Source organism: Anopheles nili, chromosome 3 (assembly GCF_943737925.1).
Source record: "Anopheles nili chromosome 3, idAnoNiliSN_F5_01, whole genome shotgun sequence".
NCBI classification, from domain to species: domain Eukaryota; kingdom Metazoa; phylum Arthropoda; class Insecta; order Diptera; family Culicidae; genus Anopheles; species Anopheles nili.
Genome location: NC_071292.1, coordinates 56,081,606 through 56,103,078, shown reverse-complemented (window position 1 = coordinate 56,103,078; position 21,473 = coordinate 56,081,606). Strand labels below are relative to the sequence as shown.

The 21,473-nt window shown below is 48.7% G+C and overlaps 5 protein-coding genes across 5 annotated transcripts in view; 2 read left to right on the top strand and 3 right to left on the bottom strand.

The window, feature by feature from the left end:
* Positions 1 to 85: 85 nt before the first annotated feature.
* LOC128725553 (protein Asterix) lies at positions 86 to 774 on the bottom strand. The gene is made up of 3 exons (XM_053819306.1): positions 699 to 774; positions 508 to 632; positions 86 to 412 (listed from the first exon to the last, which is right to left on the bottom strand). The coding sequence occupies exons 2-3, from the start codon at positions 626 to 628 to the stop codon at positions 204 to 206; spliced, it is 330 nt and encodes a 109-aa protein (XP_053675281.1). The 5' UTR covers positions 629 to 632; positions 699 to 774; the 3' UTR covers positions 86 to 203.
* A 456-nt stretch (positions 775 to 1,230) lies between these two features.
* LOC128722782 (ubiquitin thioesterase OTU1) lies at positions 1,231 to 2,378 on the top strand. The gene is made up of 3 exons (XM_053816463.1): positions 1,231 to 1,627; positions 1,749 to 2,080; positions 2,155 to 2,378. The coding sequence occupies exons 1-3, from the start codon at positions 1,261 to 1,263 to the stop codon at positions 2,365 to 2,367; spliced, it is 912 nt and encodes a 303-aa protein (XP_053672438.1). The 5' UTR covers positions 1,231 to 1,260; the 3' UTR covers positions 2,368 to 2,378.
* A 307-nt stretch (positions 2,379 to 2,685) lies between these two features.
* Positions 2,686 to 3,513, bottom strand: LOC128722783 (general transcription factor IIF subunit 2). Its single transcript, XM_053816464.1, has one exon. It carries the CDS (start codon positions 3,511 to 3,513, stop codon positions 2,695 to 2,697), a length of 819 nt encoding a protein of 272 aa, XP_053672439.1. The 3' UTR covers positions 2,686 to 2,694.
* An 827-nt stretch (positions 3,514 to 4,340) lies between these two features.
* Positions 4,341 to 5,689, bottom strand: LOC128724650 (uncharacterized). Its single transcript, XM_053818373.1, has 3 exons — positions 5,669 to 5,689; positions 5,541 to 5,607; positions 4,341 to 5,042 (listed from the first exon to the last, which is right to left on the bottom strand). The coding sequence occupies exons 1-3, from the start codon at positions 5,687 to 5,689 to the stop codon at positions 4,381 to 4,383; spliced, it is 750 nt and encodes a 249-aa protein (XP_053674348.1). The 3' UTR covers positions 4,341 to 4,380.
* Positions 5,690 to 17,762: 12,073 nt separating this feature from the next.
* LOC128724649 (uncharacterized) overlaps positions 17,763 to 21,473 on the top strand; it is a 99,789-nt gene continuing 96,078 nt past the window's right edge. The window contains exon 1 of the mRNA XM_053818372.1: positions 17,763 to 18,602. Within this exon, the coding sequence (XP_053674347.1) occupies positions 17,835 to 18,602 (768 nt within the window). The 5' untranslated portion in view covers positions 17,763 to 17,834. The remainder of the gene's footprint in view (positions 18,603 to 21,473) is intronic.

Sequence of the window (21,473 nt, the reverse complement as noted above, 5' to 3'; positions counted from 1 at the left end):
AGTATGAATCGATTTGTGATTAATGCGCAGTCTATTGCCGGTTGTTCGGATTTACGATATACATTCATATCGGTTTCTCTTCAGTATCGTGCTGCCTCTGGTCAGATGTATTTCTTCTTATCAAAATTGGTTGCTTAACAAATACGGTGTGTGTGCTTTATGTGCTTTTGGACATGCGATTACGTTCCGTCCACGTGGGGTTACTACACCGACTGCCAGGGAGGCGTCATTGGCGTAGGGTTCTGGAGGTACGACATTACTACGGCACTTACGCTGAGCATGAAAGAGGACAAAACCTGCTTCGCATCGTCTGAGATCCGTGAGTTAGCGAAACTAATGCAGGAACAGAATAACGCCAGCCAAGCGCACCATTTCAACTTCATCATCAATCCACACATGGAGAATATCATGCCTATGGCGCATAGAGGGAAATAAAATGGAATATTGAGCCAATGAGCAACGAAAAGGTCACAACAGGAAAAAGCTAATAATCAAATTGTCACTAACCGAGGATATTCATGTAATCTGGCATCAGATCGTCCCCTACTCCAGCACCCTGATTGGCGGAATCTATTGGTTTGTAGCGATGGACTTTCTCCGGTCGTCGAGGGTTAACGAGTAGCGTCATTTTTCTACAGAAATATAGCAAAGTTAATACATATAAAGATTATTTTCAGTTAAGAATACAATATAGTTACCTGGATTAATAGTTTTTCGTGGCCAATTGGGAATAATTTTGCTGTTTTAGCAGTGACAGCTGATCGCAGAGTGGCAATCAAAATAAAGTGCATACAAAATTGACGTCCTGAATGTTAAGAAACAAAAGAAAGAAATATGAGCAGCATGCAGAATGGAATATGGCGGAAAATAATCGAAACATTTGCTGGTGTTTTTAATGAAATTGCTAATTGATGATACACAAATTCAAATAAAATATGATTGAAAATGTTGTCGTCATCCAAGCGACCAATTGGGCAATCAACGCCCTTGGAAAATTCGCTTGCAGTAAAATTCAACGCATCGAGCATGCTTGAGGATGTTATCTGCTGGGCTTCATCGAACGTCAGTGTTGATTATTTTTAATTCGTATTCAGGAAAAGGTTCGTAAATAAAAAATAACACAGAACCCTTTGGATAATAAATAGATTGCAGACAAAATTACATGACAGAAGTCGTGCTCAGTTTCATCTAATTTTCCGTTCCGGCCCATTCAAATTTATTCCCAGCGGCAGCGGTTGGACGTGGCATAGTGCGTGTGTGATGGGTTTTTCACTGAAGCTGAAAACCAAGTCAGGCCAGCAGCATATTGTGAGCAAGCTGGCCGATACAACGACCGTCGGTGACCTTAAGACGAGGATCGTCGAGCTCACAAGCATTCCGGCCGATTCGTTGCACGTGGTGTTTGGTTTTCCACCCTTCAAACCGTTGGATTTTTCCAATGAAGCCGACCGTTTGCCTGCTGTCGGGATTAGCAATGGAGACACCCTAATCGTCGAGCAGAAGGCTATGACGGAGCAAAAGAGTATGGAGTTATCGAAAGAGCTGGCAGCCCAGACCGCGAACAGTACCGGCATCCTGCTCAAGCAGGTTGTACCATCGGACAATTCTTGCCTTTTTACGAGCATAGGTGAGTGGCAGGCTGCCAGAGGCATGCCGTCAGGACTTGCATCATCATCGATCGAACGACCTAATTACAGCAAGCGTAATTGCTAATTACGCTTCTTCTTGATATTTTTTCTTTTACACAGGATATGTACTCACGGGAAAGGTGGATCCAGAAAATAGCCAGTACATGCGAGAGATAATTGCGGGTACGGTCAATTCAGATAAGCAAGAATACAACGAAGGTATTCTTGGTCGGCCGAACGATGAGTACTGTGCCTGGATACTGCAGCCCGAATCGTGGGGTGGTGCGATCGAGGTTTCAATTTTGTCCGCCTACCACGGACTCGAGTTTGATGTCGTAGACATAACAAACGCCATAATAAATCGTTTTGGTGAAGACAAGAACTATGGAATGCGAGCATTCCTGCTGTTTGACGGCATTCACTACGATCCTCTGTACCTGGAATCAACGAATGTAAGCTTGCGATGAGGATGGACTCGCCTGATAAATGATTCATTTCTCACTATTTTACTGTTCATTTTCTTAAGGGAGAACCTCCAAAAACGATCTTTCCTATCGAAGACGATTCGGTGTATCTTCAAGCGGAGCAACTAGCCAAAGAAGCAAAGTCTTCACGTCAGTACACGGACGTAAATAAATTCACTCTTAAGTGCATAGACTGCGACTGCTTCCTGAAAGGCCAGACTGAGGCGCAACAACACGCGAAAAAGACGGGCCACGTCAACTTCGGCGAAGTTTAATAAGCACCAAACGGCCGAGTGGCGAGTGTCCACGATGGCTAGTGTATAGAAAAAGGCTCGGGCCATTAATTTAAATTTCAGTTCATCTATGGAAATGGTGTGGTTTTTTCTCGGAATAGCCCAATGGATCTTTCGTACTTTTTTACTGATCTTCTGCGGAGCTTACACATTCGTGGGAGCCAGTGCAGCAAATAACCCGCTCAGGTTTGAACAATGCTCTTTCTGTATTTAAGCTAAAAATCATGAGTAAACATTATGTATCAGTTCGCAGATGCCTCAGCGCACGTACTTCGGTCGGACATCCCGGGAAGGGAACGTATATCACAATCAGTCACTATCGCTGTCCGACATGGTGTCCTTCATGCCGTCGTCGTCCTTCTTGTCGTCCTCCTTGTAGTGCCTGTATTCTTTCTTCAGTTCCCACATATTTTTGTGGGGATTTTTCATGTTATAGTCGCACACCTCCTTGAGGATTTCTTTTAGGTAACTGATCGGTTGCCTTGTGATTTTCACCAGATCCTTGATATTGTAATACTGATGCTTCTCGAAGGCGTTGAACAGCATGTCGAGCACTGCGTTTTTGTCGTCTCGACTTTTCTTGCCCTCTGCCTTCTTTCGCTCCCTGTCCTCAATGTTGTGCTTGTGATCCGAGACTGGTTTGTAGTTGTGCACGATTTTCTCGAGCGATTTCACCTGTCGGGCGGGCTGAGACGCTTTCCGAATGGATTCCAATTTCATTTTCATGTAGCAATTATCTGCGTACGGGCGGCATTCCAACTTCTGCACAATGCGCCCCTCCATATACTGCTTTTCGCATTCGGGTACCGGATCTTCCCGGTTCGTCGTGATGGCATGTGAGAACACTCCCAGCGTTTGCTTGGTGACAACCGACACGTCTAGCCGGTGGTCACGGGGGATTTCCTCTGTTGCATCAATACTTATCACAGCGTCCGAAAGGGTAAGCGAAACCTGTGCCTTTTGGCCTACTTGCTTCGATATTTTCAGCTTCCCCACCTCGATATTGCCCGGTGCCTTTTCCCACTTGTTGGCCATGTATTTGGGCACTTTAACTAGCCACACACCTCGTCCGGCGTTCGACAGATCAAGCTCTTTGTCGACGCGAATTGCCTCCCCTTCTTTGGACATGTTTGGAAGGTTTTCGTCGCACCGTTAAGAAAAATACTTTACTTTCTGCCTATGTGTACCTTTTTTTTCTATGACGTTGCTCGGCCCGCGTGTCTGCTTCAGCTGCCAAGGCCTTCGCTTTGAACAGCCCGTGGATTTCCTGATTATCTTAATCTATCTATGCATCGGAAGTGCAGGACATATGTTTTTGGTATTCTTATTCAGTTGAATATTGACTGAAAGAAATGATTCTATTCACAATTAACAAATTAAACTTAAATGAATTGTTTGTATGCTTCTACTTCTTCCTCGCCTGTGGTTAGTACTCACTTGTGTGGCTCTTAGGGATGTTTTGCACAGAACCTTAGCTTGTATTAAGCCTTTTTGTTTCTTTTTATCTAAAACAACAACAAAACAAGAGCTTAGTTTCGGTTTTACAATAGAGAAACTCACTAAAACCCACCATACACGAAAACACCGACTGTATTCGCTGCCCGCGTACACATACTGAATTGATAAACGTCAAATTTTGACTTTTGTTTATATTCACATCGCTTTCAAAATAGAAAAAAGAGATAATTTTTAAATTAATAAGAAATTTCTCTGCTAGTTTAAAATAATAATTTTCAGAAAAAGCCCTGTCACTTCCTTGGTAGCACTCTGCAAAATATAGTATTCTTGAGAGAATTCTTCCTTTTTAAGGATGGAGCGTACGCACATCTTTTATTTTACATTTTTAACTAAAGCAAATTATTAATTTAAAATATTTGTTGTTTCATAAAATGTCTTTAAAACTATTTCTCCGTTTGTAAGTACTTCATAACTAAAAATTATTTTCTTTTAATTTAGGATAATAGCCGATAAATAATTTGATTGTGTCGAAACATCTTATCCAATACGGTATACATTTTCTGTCAGTCGAACGATCAGCGGGTTGAGAAATTCTGGCCGTAGATCATTTTTCCACATTTCCTGAAGCAAATGTTCTGCTTCCGCCGTGGCACTACGTTCACCGAAATCCATCCGGCTTACTGTTTTCGATGTGTCCAAAGACAAGTAAATTATCGCCTTTTCAACCAACGGTTCTTCAGTATCGCAGATTGTGTGAAAAGCTTGTGCGGCCTTTGCGGGAATATCTTCCAAATTTCGCACCACCATCACCCCTTGTTCTAGCAAGGTGGTCTTTTGTTGTTGCACAAACACGCCGTAATCTTGTTGGATGTCAGCCCGGTGGAAATATTTGCCATTTAGAATGATTGGCCTCGTGCCACCGAAATTACAAGCCGTAATGTTAGTTATTCTAGTTATAAATTCGTCCACCATCGCTGTGGGGCGGTTGTGTAAGAAGAGCACTGTTCCAGGTTCTGGTTTATGCGCATCAGTGGAACGATGTAAACACACGTCCAGCGTATACCACAGATTATCATCTACGTTTTTGTAATCTTTGCCCAGCGAGAGAAAACTTTCACAACTGGCAGAACTTTTCGAAATAGTAGGAACTGTTGATTTTGAAAAAACGATTGCAACACAAAAGACAATCAATGCAACACCTGTTGCCACGATAGGATATAAATTGCTTTTGTCAGTGGACTGCTCTCTATCTATTGACGCGTTAGGACACACACTGTTTTTAGCGATGGATTGCTCCCTTCGACGCACTGATGCACTTCTTGGGAAAGGATCGCTTGCTGTGTCGGTTCGTCTCTGATACTCGTTCTGTGTCACTATTTCTTTGAACGGTGTACTTCGAGAAATGTTATCTAAACCATAAGTTCCATTATCGACAGGTGCTGAATTTACATCGTTTTCCGTAAGTGAATCACTATCGTCGGTGCACGGATTGGACTCATCAGAATCGATTAAAGATTCCTCTTGTACTGTGTGATTCGATATATTCGTAATGATTTCTGGCGCTAATGTTAAGTGAGGAACATCTTCTTGAGACAAACTGCTGGAAGACAAAAAAAATAATCGAGGGTTTAGAACTGTGATACGTGGTTTGTTTACTTATTTTGTTTACTTTGATTTCGGGTCCGGAAGAGTCCTACCCTCATCTAAAGATGCTCGTCGTATGCTCTGGAGCGGCTTACGTGTAGACGGACCAGAAATGCTCAGCTAAAAAGTACTAGATTAATGATGATTTCATCACTAGTTGAACAAAACCATATCGTATTACCTTTCTTTGCTTAGAAGACATGGTAGCTATCCGTTCAGTGAACTATGTTTGAATGGGAACAATTTTCCGCTGAATTGTGCCGTTCAATTAACTCATTAGGTACATAAATTTAGAAGCTCAATAATATAGTTAAATGAAGCACGTAATATTTCAGTTTTTCAACAAAAAATCCTCTGGTTCACGAATCGGTACACAATAAGCAAACAAAACAATGTCGTATGTCAAACAGTGTCGCTGGCGGATGTTGACAAATCAAGTGTCTGAAATAATAGCACACTACTGTCTATCGAATTTTCGCCATTTTAAATCGCCACCTGTCAAAGATGGTGCCGACACGTACAGAATTGTTTACTAAAAAGTGAAATTGAAAGACTACTATTTTTACACATAAGTGCAGTCAACAATCAACAACTGGCGAACAGGTGACGAAATCAAGATATCGCGATAGTTTGGTTGTGCTACCATGTGCAGTGCGATGTGAATTTTACTCCAGTTGATGTACCTTTATAATCGAAAAATAAGAAACGCCACTCCATTTTATGTTGGTTGCGCTGCAGTGTAGCATACAAATGTATGTGATAACATCATTTAAAGAACGAAATTCCATTCTATCACAACTCCTGCAAATGCGCGGGATCTCGTGATAGACCATGCAAAAAAGCGCCAAAACATGTGCTCAAACAGTGTTGCCAGCGTTGATTATCCTGCATTCAGCGGCTGTGTATTGCGCAAGTACGCCAGGGACGCTTCGGGTTTATGTTTTTACTGCACAGATGATTGTCGCTTCCGGATTCGGTACCTGTTCGGGACATTCCGTCGCTGTCCTGTCGCTGATTGCGGTAGGTTACCAACGTGGACGTTCAAGAGCCAGTGTAACGGGAAAATTTGTCGCGTTCGGGTCGCTGCTCGTTCGCGTAGTGCCGCGTATAGACGTCGATATCCTACACGCCCGGACGTTACGTATATTCCACGTGCACGGGAAAAAGGGTGTCCTAGTGGGGGCGACAGTGCGAGATTTGTGGAAGTCGCAGTGTGCGGGGGAGAACTGGGAACCGTTGTGGAGCAAACACCCTAATCCGTGCTACGGTGGTATAGGCAGCCAAGTGGAGGTCAAATAAAGTGAGCCGCGATAGTAGCCACCGCACCTGGTGGCAGCAAAAGTGACGACTCACACGTGTTTTTGTTTGTGGTTTGCATGGTAACGCAAGATTACCTACCGTGTGGATATTGACAGCTAGCAAACCGTGAAATCCTTCGGCACCTTTTGTGTGAACGCTGGGCACATCTATACGCCATCACACCCGTGTGGTTTCGGTGAGTAGCCGCTTAGCCCTTTTTGCGAGGAAGTCACTACAGTTGGAGTGCTTTCACTTCCGGGACCCCGTGCAATGTCTGCCATTTCGCACGAGCACAGGAAACGGGAGGATAGAGCGAGCGAGAAAAAAGGATTGATTAATGTGCACGACGTGTGGTTCCGACGGTGGCGGTCGTTTCCGGCGAAAAGTTACATTACGAGCTCATTGGCTATGGGTAAGCACATTTGGTGCCGCTAACGGAAGTGCTTATTGCCCCATTCGGTGTAACCGAAGTGCCACACTGAGGCCATTGTAGGTCGTAATTCGTGTTTGTCCTCACCGTCGTCTTCGTCGTTGTCCGTGTGGTCGGTTTTGGGCATCGGTACGGTGTATGGTGCTGGAAATCGCAGCCTTTTTCCTGTGTTGGCTTCCTGAAAACGATTTATTCCGCTGGCAAAGGTGAAAGCTCGCTGGGTGTGAATACCGAATGGGCATAATGTAGTGGCCGGGATGGCCTGCCAGGTACCGGCAGTTTCCGCGAAGAGCTCATAATATAAGCAAATGCTTACACGGAACGTCAAGAGAACCAACGACAGCGAATTTGTAATGTAACAAGCACACATTTCGTGAGAAACGAGCCCGCCAGTGCCATATAATTAACCAGAAGGATGGAACTTGAAATTCACCATGCCTGCGGGAAATTCGGAAGCCGCCTGGTCCCCAGTCAGCTCCCAAGAGTTGACTGGCATCCAGACACCGCGTCCGGAAGAGGTGTGAAAGTTAAAATTTTGATTTATTGCCTTATTTATGGTAGAACTTTCGCCGGCCCAGCATGGCAAGATAAAAGGAGCGAACCGTCGGTCGCTGCTATAGAAGCCTGCTCCCGGTGGGAATTCGCGCAATAGTCATTAATGGCGACCCGGGGGCAAACCGAAAAGGGACCGGCTGCCGTTGTTTGTGTAGAGTGTGGGGCCATATTTCAGCGAGACATTCGCAGTTCGATTCCCGTCGGCTTACCGACAGAAGGAAACAGCCGGTTCAGCATGGGCCCCGGGTAGGCTAGCAAAACGCAACCGTAATGGAATTTTTAATCAGAAATTAACTGCCGTGTCGGCTGCGAAGCGATCGCGCCAGCCTGTTACAAGTTTGGTCCGGTTTTTTGGGTGCTCCACTCACCGGAGATGGAGACGTTAAAAAGGAGACCTTCTTGGGGCCAGCACCAGCTGGGAAGGGGACGAAAGAAAGCAATTTAAATCAATAAAACATCTTAGTTTATCCTAGACAATGAGGATTCAATTAATGGAATTAGCTGACAGCTGCCTTCGCGAGTTGATTTGGGTCGCGTAGGCATAAAAATTAAAATTTACAGCTCGGTTCGGTAAAGCGAGGTAAACAAGAACTGCCATAAACACTGGCATGCCAGATTGGCGTACCTGTATTTGGGCTAGTTTGCTGCGTGAAATATAATCACAGCATATTAAAGCCGAGACGACACGTGCACACCTTCCCCCATCACGTTGGTCGTGCTGGTATCGTGGTCCATCTTCAAACGTCGTGCCCAGGGACGGATGCAAGCGTGCGATAGCACCCAAAAAACCCCGTCAACCTAGTGCTAGATTATAATTCCATTTACGTTCTCTATGACACTTCGGTATCGTTAGTGCCGTGCTAACTTTTATCAATTAGTTCCCTCCGGGAAGGCCGCCCCAGTACCGAGCTAGACCGGGCGCGTGGTTTATGATACGCCCCACGAGTAGTTGCCGGTAAGCCGTTCAGGCCGATGTAACGGCAGCACGAAGCAAACGATACGACCCGAAAGTTCCCTGGTTGGATGGTTGGCCGCTTGGCGCGTGGAACCGGGAGGACATTATCTGGTGCAGTCATCTATGCAAATTGAGTCATCCTCTGGCAGTTTGGAAGGGTGTGAGAGGAGTGAAGAATGGTAGAGGGAATGGAGCGGGGTGTGACTGTGGTGAACGCCGAAGGTCCAAAAGTTCCATTTCTCCAACATCCCAGGCTGCAACGTACGCAGCCACTTGCGACGAGTGAGTGACAAGGCGCCTCCATTAAATAGATTCCGGTGCGGGTTTTGCCAACGGAGGGGGGCTCCAGCTCGTCTGCTAGAAAGTGACACGTTTGCTCGCCTAAATAGATCGTTACTGGTGACGTTGGCAACGACGCAGGCCAGTGCCCCCTTCGCACGTACCACCAACGATGGCCTGGAGGGCACGCCATGAAGACGCCCCTATCGGTGGTGGCGCGATGGTAATGGCTGTTGCGTCGTCATCTCGTTTTTAACCTCTAGCAGCACGAGGGGGCGACAACTACGCTGAATGCATCTTCAAAATTTGTCCCACTGACTTTAGGGGTTGGCGAGAAGGAGAGAGAGAGAACAAAAAAAAAAGAAGAAAAAATACACACGACGCCTCTCCGAACGTCGAAGGACGAACACTCGCTCCCACACGAATCGGGGCCATTTTGTACGTCGTCTTTTGTCCTACATTGGCCACCCTCGACGACTTCATCCCGTCCTTTCTGGTGGCCGACGCAACCGGTGCCTAGTGTCCTGGGTCGTCCCTTCAAAACGATCTCATCTCCATCGGCTCTTGCGATCCATCCATCCGTTGTCTGCTCGGAAAAAGCTCCCGAGGGAGAGATTCCCGCGCGCAGGATGTGGACCGAACGTGTGGCCTATTCACCGAGCGCGCTGCAGAAGCAAACGGGAAAAGGACAAAGTGCCGGCCCCCTCTTTGGTCGCTTAGAATGTTGCAAAAAGACGAACCGAGCCCGGCTGAAAGAGATCCCTATCGCGGGCGGCCCTGTGTACTGATGACGGTAAGCGATGTCTTAATCATGGCACACTCATCACCTCCCCCACATACACACGCACAAAACGGGCGGATGGCATCTGAGACACGCGCGCACGTGGGTGTGTGTGTGTGTGTTCTTTCCTGGGATCCTTCCCGATGGAGGCGCACGGTGGTCGGCGTGTTGGATTGCTCACCATTACCATTCTTGACACATGGCGGGCGATTTTTAGGAGGGCCTCTTTTGCGAGCTGATCTGTGGCCCATTACTTTCGACGGCATCGTTAGCATGCCGTGGCTTTCCTTCCCGGGGGAGGGCGATCAGCGCCAGCTCTTGCTCCCCGGGCGGTCCTGCTCGATGTCTAACTCAATTTCCGCTACAGAGCTTAGCTTTTACGGGGTGGACGTGATTTCGCGAAACCGCTTCCTGGCGAATCGGCTTCCCCGGTGTGATTGGGATGGGGGGGATTCCCCAGCGGGATTGGGGAGAACTTTTCCACCCTCATCCGCAAGGTTGTGCGACCTGCGTTGCGAAGGGCGCCAAATAATGATGAACTTTTGGTGCGTTTGCGATTTTTCTGGCCCCGCGCGCGTACGCGTTCGCGTGATGAGTTTCGTCGGTTGGGAAGAAGAATATTAACAGCAAAAAAAAAAAGCGCCCATCTCGACGGGAGATCACGCTGGAGTACCACTCTACTGTACGGGAACTAACTAAAGGAGTTGTGTGTGTGTGTGTGTGTGGGTATGTGCGTGGTTTCCGCTTACATCGGTTTTAATCGGATTAATATTATCATTTTTGCCGTTTTTTTCCGCCCGTGGGAGACGCGATGAAATGGACAGCTTACAACATCCACGCCTTAAGATGGCTTAAATGAGTGCTAAAGGTAAGAAGGCTCCATTGGGAGGAAGATAGGAAAAACCACGCACTCCCACGCTCAAACACACACACACACACACACACACACGTGCCCACGTGCGTATTGCAAACGATTTGAAGCTTGCACGAATGAAAATCCGCCAGCTTTCGCCCGGGTGGGACGTGATCGGATTATGAAAATGAAGCAAAGCATCATTTCTCCTTATTCTTTTTCTCTCTTTCTCGTGGGGAGCCTCGTGGGAGGAAGAATTACGTTTGGAGAATTGTTTCCAAGTAGACTCGTTATGTGTTTTACTCCGAAATTTGGCTTACGTGATGCGGTACTTACCAGTACGAGTCAGCTTTACTTTCTTGCATATTTTTTTTGCTAACTTTTCAGCGGCTTATGTTGTGTGTCGAACGGTTGCCCCTTTTCACCTTCGAGGCTTCGAATAAGCTGGAATTTCGAATGTGTTCCATTGCTTATTGATTGTTTTATAGGCTTCTTTTTGTTCGTCATTGTTCGTTTTTTCTGCTCTTTTTTTCCCACCCCACAAAGCGCCTTGACAAATTGAGTTTTCATCCATTCCCTAAAGAGTGATTCATTACCTCAGCTACACTTTGGGGTTTTTTTTCCTGTTTGTTGGTTGGTCTTGTCCTCGTTCCCTGTCGTTCCCCATCCCATTCCCATCACTCGACTCAACCCGCACAAGTAATGGTGTCAACAATGGATGAATTAAATTTACTTTCAAATTAAATTTACTCCGTCGCGCCTGACGCCTGCAGAACTTTCCCCGAGACTTGGGGCTTCACAAAGGCAACCGCTCGTCGCCGCAAAAATGCGTTGAAATTCCGGCCAGCTCGCGGGAAGCCATTTGCCATCGCGAGCTGTCACCGGTTTGTTTGGAGGCACAAATAGAAGCAAAGAAAAAAATGGGAGCAAAAGAATAAAAAAAAAATTGAACGCCAACGAACTGTTCGCGCTTTTCCTTCCGTCCTATTGTCGGCGTTCGAATTGATCGAAACATTGAAAGCGTACAAACCTTCGGCGTTGCACTTTGTTGCTTCTCGCACGGTCGGGGACGAGTCCTTTTCCGGTAGGGAGTCCTAACGCGGGAGAGCCGTAATCGGTCGGCAGGATCACGGGGCAGGTCTCCGCCGGAGTGGCTTTCGGTGAAAAATCCATTTCCTGTTTCCGGAAGGGGACTGCGTTCCATTTTCCTCTCGTTTCTCGTTCGCCTGTCGAACGGTTACCTTCAAGGACTAATTCATCTCGCCGCATTCAGCTCGGGCTTTTGGAAAGAAGAACGCGAGGACAAAAAAAACACCCGCGAATCGATTGTAATCGTTCCCGGTGCGCAGTGGAAATAGAGAAATTTTTAATAACGGCTGCCAGGGGATTGCCGGATGAAAATATATAAAAAAAGTTTTCCCCTTCCGGCACACGGCGAGTTTGGCGAATTTCGCTCCAAAGAAAAGTGTCCTCTGACGCGACTACAGTGGAGGGGGCTTTTGCATTTGGCAGTGGCTGGCGGAATAGTGGCGGCGGTGAAAAATGTTCTCATTTGCTGTCAAAACGATGATATTCTCGCTTTCGAATTTTGTCTGCATGTTTCGCGTTCTATTCTGTTTATTCTTTGCGCACCCATAATTCATGCTAATTGAAGTAAACTTTCCGCTACTTTGAAGCGAATGCATTTTGGCCCCGGACCGCTTTGAAAACGGAGGAAAACATTCGCCGGACCATAACGGCTCGGACGGGGTGATTTCGTTTCGCTGCGAAAAGCGGAGGACACAAGTTTTCCGCTTTGCTACAAGTTGTTAAACGTTGTTCATTTTAATTTAGCTGTTCGCGAGCTTCGGACCCTCCACCCGGCTTGAGTAGTTGGCGGCGATGCGAGAGAACTGCGAACCGGCAAACGGAACTAGCGCACCCGAATGTCCGGGTGTAGCGTTTCCTCGTTTCCACGCGGCCAAGAAAATTGCCATTACCGATGGTAGCGTGTTCGAGCCACGTCCTTTCTAGCCAGGGTCCTTTCAGGCGTCGAATGATTTGGGTTTGGGCATTTTTAGACGCGCGGGTGTTCGCAGTCGCAAAAGAGCGAACGAAGAAATACACAAACTGCACTCGATCGTGGCGCAATGGCCGGACATAAAGCGTACACGCCGAGTTTCCACACTGCAGCGAACGTCGTTCGGCACGACACGGGGCAATGATTAAGGTTCTGCAGCAGCAGCAGCAGCAGTAAAAGCAGCAGCACCCGGCCACCGATGGCATGACGAAGTGCAACTTTCGACAGCGAAATGCTTTCACCTCCGGATTCGTCATCGCCACAGCGAGACATCGAGAATCAAATGGGGTTCGGCTCACGAAGGACATGGAACCGGGCACAGCAAAAAAAAGTCTAGTTCGCAAGGAATGGAGAAATGGAAGGGAAAACATAAATAAAACGGAACAAGTTTTCCGCCGGGCATCATCTGGTCGCTCATTTCTCGGCAATCATGCAGTCTATGGTCAATGTTTCTTAGACCAAACATCGGTGCTATAGCTGCAATCATGACGTTGACGACGATGATGATGATGATGATGATGATGGGGAGAGTGTCTTGACAACGATGCTCCTTGTGATGGTGAAAAATTAGGCCGAGGTTGCTTCCCAAAGCGCGACAAAGCACAACATTAATTTAGCGTCGGTACGGGAGGCAGGAGTTGCTAATAGAAACACCTGAGCGCACTTGTAAAAACTTTCACGAGAGTAATTAGCTACTACGCACAAAATTGTTCCAATTTAAAAAGACAAGAAAAGCAAGACAAATTGCGAAATTATGGGCCAAGCAAATTAGAACCCACTTGGGGTGATTATTTAGAAGGCAAAAAAGTGATTTTAGGAGGGGTTTAAATGAACCATCATAGCAGTCCATTTTTTATGTGTCAAACCCTGAATTGAGGGTTTACATTGCACAACACAGTGTGCTGTGGGGTTTGTTGACTGTGATCCAAAAATGAGCCGGTAGGGATTTTGCCTAGTTTCAGTTGAATTTTTGTTTTTTTAAATTATTCGTGGTTAAAGCATCCGACATAGTGAGCAAAATTAAGAGCATGACAAGTACGTCTGAAGATGACGAACGCTCGCTGCATCGCTATTGCCTCTCGGATACTCCATTCAGCGAGTTAATCTGTCCGATTTGCTGGGATGTGCTGGCGAACGACATTTGCATTACTTGCTGTGGGCATCTCTTCCACAGCGTGTGCTTGCAGGAGTGGCTCGAATGGTAGATGTATGTCCTTGCAGCTGAATTACAAAGCTTACATCTGGAATCCTTCGTTTCAGCTCCAAAACGTGCCCACAGTGCCGAATGCCGTGCTGTTTATTCCATCGATTTGTTTCGATCGGGGCAAATTGGAGCGCTCCGTTTGTAGTGTCGAGCAGAAAATCCTCACCGGATGCAAGCGAGAGTTCGCCTATGGACGCATTTTGGTTGCTAGTGGCCTTCTTTTTGCTCATAATCTGCTGCAGGATGGCGAAAATATCGTTGAATCCAATTTGAAGCTGCAGCTCGAATCATCGCGCCGGTTTGGTTGGTGTCTCGGATAAATCGAGCTCGAATTCAACTCGATCGCTGACGATCGTACTCGATCAGCATGCGTGATGTGCCCTTCGCGTGCGATGAATTGCTCTGGGTGGGCTTTGGTGAGAGGGTTGTTTGCAAAATAGAAAAGCTCGCATCGTCTGAACCCATCATCCATCCATCACTGGAGAAGCTCCTTGAGCACTACCGGCGCATTAGTAGCCGGCAACTACCATCGGAAGCCATCGTACATCATTAAAACGCTCGCGTGAATATGGAACGAGGATAAGATGAAGCTCGGCCTCCAGAGTGTGGTCGATTGCGCAACGGTACGTGCGAGGCCACGAACGTCACGGCGCACGGAATAGTCACTCTCGAGCCGGTCGTAGCGGATGTTGCGCTGCCATTTACAGAACAATGATTTGTGTGCATGTGAAATGCGCATTTTCGTTCGAACTGAAGAGGTTCGATTCCACGCCACCGGTACACCAGACGAGTGTGTTTGTTCATTGCGCTGTATCCGACTTATTTACAGCGGGCAAGAATATGCATTTTCTCGCAATAAAAGCCTCCCAATGTGCCTTCTCGCCACCGTCCATGGGACAAAAGTGGAATGTTTGCTCTGGTTTGAGTTACTCCCGGAAGGCTCGGTCTCGAGAGGACTGCATTTGTGCAGCGCATACACACAGCCACCCACACAAACGCCGGTTGGTTGCATTGCCGATGGTTGCAAATTGAATATTTATCGTCCTCCGCTGGCCGTTCCTCCTCACCATATCCAGGGGGTGGCATCTTTATTAGTTACCCAAAAGTTCCTTCGGTCAACCGGCGACGACAAGCGAGAAACTGCATACGCTTACGAATACGCACATGAATCGTGCGGTCTTAAAACATTATTCGCATTCAATCGAACCGAACCGGCAAGCTCGGTCTCGAGGGAGGGAAAAGCTCCGAAACCGGAACAAACTGCTCGATGGGGGCTTCGTTCGCTCGTTTGCGATTGGAATCTGGATTCGAGCCGTACAGCCGCGCGCGAGAAATGGAGGTGCGCGATGGAAAGGAAACGTGTTGACCTAGCGAAATCGAATTTTCCACCACGGTGTGGAGTGCCATGCGAGGCGGAAAAGGCCATACAATGGGTGGCACTGGAGAGAGAGAGAGAGAGGCTTATGGGTGGAGTTTACGTTCGGTGCGGTACGATCATAACTCATGCGAGAATGGGGCACCCTTCTTCGAGGTCTACCGGTGCCCGTTCCGCGTCGATTGTGGGGCGCATTTTCACTTACGCCCGCCGAAGGCAAGCACCGCCATCGCAACCACAAGAAGAGCCCATGCAAATGCGTGTGGTGGCCCATGCATTGTTTCTGCTTCCGCACGCTGCACACGGGGTCGCTGCAGATTGCAGACGCATGAGTGACAGCGGCGAGGTCGCTGCTGGGGTTGGGCGAAACTTGGCAATACTTGGCAACTTGGCGCAACAGCAGTACCTTTCTATGATTAATATCGATCATTATGCTATCGAGAAAACGCCCCGGAAAGCCCGGAAAACGTGGAGCGTCATCCGCGAGAACGGCTATCGAGGTTAAAGTCAGCTTAACCTCCAAGGGGGTTCTCGAACTGTCGTCGCAAGGGTGACATCTCGTCAGTTTTTTCCTCATTTATTGTTCCCGTTATCGGTTGTGTGTTGACATTCCAAAGCCTGCATCTCAAACAGCCGCACCGGAGGCACTCGTTAGCCGTTCGTTCTTCCGAAGGGCGCAATGACGCACCCGCAGCGAAGGACGAAAAATGGCAGCAGAATTCTTCACCCGATGGTTGGGTCCGGGCAAAAGGAAAAACGCAAACCGCGCGCCCCAAACGCGAGCGGTTGCAATAGTTGAATTATCATTTTTCATTAACAAACTTAATATTCATTCTTCATTAGCATAGCCGTGCATGCATATTCATTCGGAAGCGAAATGGAAAAACGGAACCACGCCACCATTCTGTGGGCTCTGTGGCTGCGTTAATACACGAATCTGCCCCTACACCGGTGTTAACGTTCCCTTCTGATGGTGATTTTCTCTCTCTCTCTCTCTCTTCCATTCGCGCTTTTCTTCCGCAGATGAAGCTGATGTTTCGAGAGTAAGACGATCGGTTCCAGGGTCGCGCGGTTCCTGGGATTGTGGCGGAAATGGAGGAAATTTTACGGCTGACGGTTCGAGGGCAAATCTCGTCCTCCCGGGGTTGCGTCGTTCGCGCAAACTGATCGCAAAACAATGGCAGCCTGATCGGGCCGGTGGCCGGACGATTAAAGATATTGCGGTCCATAATCATACCCATGCCGAATGGGCTAAATCTCACCAAGGAAGAGCGAAAAAGTAGGGTTAAAAAAACAACCTTCGCTTGCAGATCGAAAAGCGAGCAGTTAAGAAAGTGAAAACGGCGAACGAATTTGCGGAAGCAAGCGGTGTGGATAACAGCAAAAACACAAAAGCACGCAAACTTGCGGAGGTAAATTGAGTAACAATGCGAAAGGACTACGGATAATCGGTCGGTGGTGTTGGTGGCGCAGAAAATCGCCGGCAACAAATCGCAACCAGCTCCGAGTGGCCGGTGCGCAAAAAGACCCCGAAGATCTCGAAGACACGCCACAAGCAAGCGAGCGGCTTGGAATGAAATAATCAGTGGATGGCCGCACGCGTTGGCGAAGGACACCGACCGAACGGCGGGAGGATAAGAATCACAAGTCTGTGCACACACACACAACGGACGGATTGGCCCTGAGGGCCCCGAAGGCAGCGACAGTCACGAGGATGATGAGGATGCTAATGATGCCCGGTGCACGATAAAGGGCCTGCGTGTGAGGGTGTGAGTTGCAGTTCGGAGGGAGAAAACCGCAACCAACCGGCGATGCTGGAGGCCGGCCATTCTGGGTGGTTCGAGAAGTGAGCGGGATGGAGTGTATAAACATAAATATCGTCTAATTTGAATTCCCTTATAACGTTCAACAACCGAATTCCGGACGCTGCGAACCGGCGACGCGGGCAATAAAGGACGTTAAGCCGGTTGGCGTGGACACAAGAGGGTCGTTTGAAACAACAAAAAGGAGAGAGAGACAGAGAAAAAAAGCGCACACAAGGGCAACAAAACAAAAGCAAACACGAAATCCTTGTCCCTTTGGCGGGTGGCTGGGTGGAAAAGCGCTCGAGTTCGCGACAAGGACGCAGCACAAAAAGCGAAAGGGTAAACCCTTCGAAAGGGCGGCCCTTTTCGGGCCCGGATCGGATGACGCATCGGACCGGTATCGGATTGGCATTTGTTTATGTTTATGGTACTAAACGATAAACCCGCAGCGGTCGGGAAACCTGGCCGGCTACAATGAGCGGACAATTAGCCAGCGCCAGGTCAAGCCCGGGCCGAAGGTGTGGCAGATCCTGCGGCCCTCGTGATAGTGCGTGGGGATTTATTTGCGTGCCACCCTGTCGAATGCAATCGACCGGAAGTGGACCATTAGATTAGGCGAACGTCAACCTCCCAACCAAGCGCTGGGAACGGTGTGGTGACGTGCGTTTCGTGACGTGCGTTTGCACGCCCCCTAGCGAGGAAGTTCGCAAGCAGTTTGAGAGGGTGTTTTCTGCGAGAAGTCCCTTCCCAAGATGCATCCACAATCGCGAGCCCATCGTAAACCACCGGACGTCGAGGAAGCGTTGTCCTCGATGCTTTGGACACCGTACGACAATGGCATCTCGGAATCGGACTCCTCCGATGAAGCCGAGGCGCTGCACCGAGTCAACAACAACTTCTTCGGAACGGGGTCAAACCACGGTCACCGACGTCAGCAGCAGCAGCAGCAGCAGTCCTTGATGCGGCGCAGCCTGTCCGCGTGGAGTTACCGCGTGGGCAATCGCTCGGGAAAACCGGGTGACCCAACCGAAGCTGATGGTGCCGGGAATCGGTTCAGTTATCCGTACTACGATCTGCCCGAGTTGGGCATTGGTGCATTGGGTGGTGGTTTCGCCGGTGGTGGTTGGTATGGGTACAGCAGCACTAGCAGCACCAGCAGCAACATCAACAACAACCACTGCGGTGGTAACACCATTAACGGCAGTTCCTATGGCTGTGGTGTGGTGCCGGTGACCGGTAGCAGAAGTTCCTACAGCTTCCCGGTGGAGACGCACCGGTTGGACGAGCGGGCACCCTGGCAGACGTTGACCGCAGCCGAGGATCGAACCGTCGAGAAGCGACCGTACCTGCACCAGCTTCAGACACCGTTTGTGGGCCGTTGGCACTCCGGTGTCAGTGCGTCTCAGTTGGAGACATCCTCGTTACCGTTTAGTCTTCTAGCTCTCGATGGTCCGGCGAGTGTGGCAGTGGGTCCGCTCGGTGGTGATGGGGTTGCTGACAGCTGCCGGGACGATTATCAGGTTAGTATCCGTTTTTGTGTCGTTCATTAGTGCCTAATCGTGCCGCCCACTTGGCGGAGTGATTACGGTTCATTACGAGTGTGCTGCAGGAGCATATGGTGCCTACTTGGATGATGGCTTGAAGGTGACATCGATACCACTGGGGGATGTCATTTGTTCGAGAAAGTCGATCGATTCCCCGTGGACGTCAGTAAATTGGGCTCTCCAGGAAGCAAGCGTATACGTCCACGCAAGGTGTCTAAACCGTGTTCCTGGTAGACCTAGGTTAGGTAGACCTTCTTGCAACACCTCCAGCAAATCACTGGTCAGTGATCGGAAAATTTCGTGTGCCTAATTGTGCCAAACCTTAGCAATTACGCGTTCCCTCTAGCAGGTCCTTCGAGCAGGGCACGGTTGGGTACAAGCTTATCTGGCCAATTGACCGTTCACTCCCGTAAAGCCACACGACAACACACAACCGTGCATGTCACGCACGCACGAACCGAACGGCCGAAAAACGGCCATGACTTCGGAGGGAAGTGAGTTCGTTATCATTTCCCGGGAAAACAATCGACTCACCCCCACGGTGGCCATTGGAAGGGACGACCCGCAGAACAAGCAACGGTGTTCCGGTGGCATTGAACGCACGCATTGGATTTAATGGTGCGGAAGGAACAGGGCGAACCTTAGGCGAACACGAGCTGATAAGCGAGCGTCAAGAAGCGCTAATGAACCACCCTTTGCGTTGTGCTGTTGACCAAACGATAGCTGCGGGCTATACACGAGCCACGAGGTGTTTTTGTGATGGACACCTCGCGTGTTCCCACTGTCCGGGCTTTTCTTCTTTCCCTGTGACGCCCGGTTCGCGGCGGAAGGGCGTTTCCATTAGCGGGTGATACGGGTGCCGCAAACGAGCCATCGGTTCCGAACTGCGAGGGATTAGTGATAAGCGACCGAAGGAAACGTGTCTGCGCTTCGTACACGTGCTCTTGGAAAGGTGAGAAACGCTTTCGAACCCCTGAGAATGAGGGGATGTGCGCGTGTCGAACGGGAATACGCCCCTGGGGGAAAACATCGTGGCACCGGAAGCAGCACCATCGAAGGTGACATAATGCGACTGGTAGACAATTAGCTATCTAAAATGGACGCGTTTCGGGAGCGTTGATAATGAAGCCCTCCTGCTGTTCGTTGATAAGGATGCACTGAACCAATTTCGGAATGAATCAGGCGAACGGATTGAGCGATTGTTGGTAACCAAATTTTCTCATCCACCTTGTTCGAAGGATGACTCAGTCCGGCAGGTTTATGAAAGTGCACTGCAAACTGTGTGTTGAGCTCTTCGGGGCCATTCAAATCACCACTCGAAAAGAAACCATTCAAATGAACCGCTTACAAAGTAAGGACCGTGCGTTGGTTTAGGGGCTGTTTGGGGGCATTTTATCGACAAAATCTGTGTGCATTCGCTCGCCACTTCAGGACGGCTTACGTGGGTCGTGGTTTTTCTCGGTCAATTGCCCGCTTGTCGCGCCGTAATCTCTTTAATCTGCTCTAACGAATCCTGTCGCTCGAGGTGGCGCTCAGAAGCGCAATATTAAAACGGTGCGGCACGGCGACCGAATCGAACCGCGGACGGATTATGCACCCCAAGATCATCGTCGTTTCCCGTTGGTAATTGTACCACGCCGTGGATCGAGTTGGAGCAAATTAATAACCATAACGATCTGCTCGCGCGTGGCTGTGGAGTGCTGGCCAGATTTGTCACTCGCCGTGCTCGAGATCGCGAGACGGAGTTTTTGTTCCAATGCCGGAGAAAAGCTGGGAACCACAGGTAAATCCGCGTGTTCACGGTTCGCGTAACGGCTGCGCAATTCGACGTGGAGCATTGCGCGTACTCGCGCGAATGCTCGATCATCCAGAGCGGCGCCGTTTTGGGTCGTAACGGGAAAAAGGGGCGCACTTTGGATGGGGTCTTGTTTTTTTTTTGGAACCATCCGCCAGTGGGCCGAAAACGCCATGACTAATGGCGCAGAAAAGACGGTCCGAAGCGTGGCGTCTCGCCGACGATCAGGTTGGATTCGCGCGATCGAATTGCGTGACTCGGCGCGTGTGGTGCAGGTTGATCTTTGAGGGCCTTGAAGATGAGGTTAAGAGAGTGTGCACCTAAGAAACAGAGAGAGAGAGAGAGAAAGAGCGAAGGGAAGGTTCCTTTAATGGGATCTAAGAAGTTGTGCAAAAACCCCTCTTCAGCTGAGGCATCGAAGGTTAGGTTTTTAAGGGGTTGAATAATGTTTTCGATTTGGAATGTGTAATGAAGGCGAATAAAAAAACAACAATGGAGCAGAGAAGCTCGTGTTAAATCTCGCTCGAAACACGTTCAACACTGGCGAGTGAAAAAAAAATATGACCGAGGATCCTTTTTGCGGGTGCAAACGGGACGCCTGAAAGGAAGGCAGATCACTTTTTCTTTTTTTTTTTTTTGGGAGGATTCCTGATCCAAAAGGTGCGGTCTCCCACCGAATGGCCAGCAAGTTTTGTGTGCCCTTTCCCAGCGCAAGAAAGGGCACAAGGGCGCGGGCTGCATAACGCGGGAGCATAAGAATGTGGGCCGCGCGAGAAAACAGCGAAGGAGCAGAGAAATTGAAGCAAACAAGCAGTAAAGGCGAGTGCGCAAAACCGGGCGGCCTTTCACCACGGGCAGGTAGACCGGAGGTGGTTCCGAGATTTTCGTCTGCGTTTTATGCTGAGTTATGTGCCGAGTTATGCTGCGAAAATGGCGTGCAGCGTATGCGTGTGCGCGCGCAAGAGAGAGAGGAAGGATGATTTCGGTAACATTTCGGTGTGTTTTTTTTATCGTCTCACTCTCACCAAAAAAAACCCTCTCTCTCTCTTTCA

Coding starts and splice junctions, on each gene's coding strand:
- LOC128725553 (XM_053819306.1), bottom strand. CDS start 628: ATGACGCTACTCGTTAACCCTCGACGACCGGAGAAAGTCCATCGCTAC. Junction 413..507: donor AGATTACATGAATATCCTCG/GTTAGTGACAAT, acceptor TATGCGCCATAG/GCATGATATTCTCCATGTGT.
- LOC128722782 (XM_053816463.1), top strand. CDS start 1,261: ATGGGTTTTTCACTGAAGCTGAAAACCAAGTCAGGCCAGCAGCATATT. Junction 1,628..1,748: donor TTGCCTTTTTACGAGCATAG/GTGAGTGGCAGG, acceptor TCTTTTACACAG/GATATGTACTCACGGGAAAG. Junction 2,081..2,154: donor TGTACCTGGAATCAACGAAT/GTAAGCTTGCGA, acceptor CATTTTCTTAAG/GGAGAACCTCCAAAAACGAT.
- LOC128722783 (XM_053816464.1), bottom strand. CDS start 3,513: ATGTCCAAAGAAGGGGAGGCAATTCGCGTCGACAAAGAGCTTGATCTG.
- LOC128724650 (XM_053818373.1), bottom strand. CDS start 5,689: ATGTCTTCTAAGCAAAGAAAG. Junction 5,608..5,668: donor TGTCTTCTAAGCAAAGAAAG/GTAATACGATAT, acceptor AGTACTTTTTAG/CTGAGCATTTCTGGTCCGTC. Junction 5,043..5,540: donor ACGAGCATCTTTAGATGAGG/GTAGGACTCTTC, acceptor TCGTGGCAACAG/GTGTTGCATTGATTGTCTTT.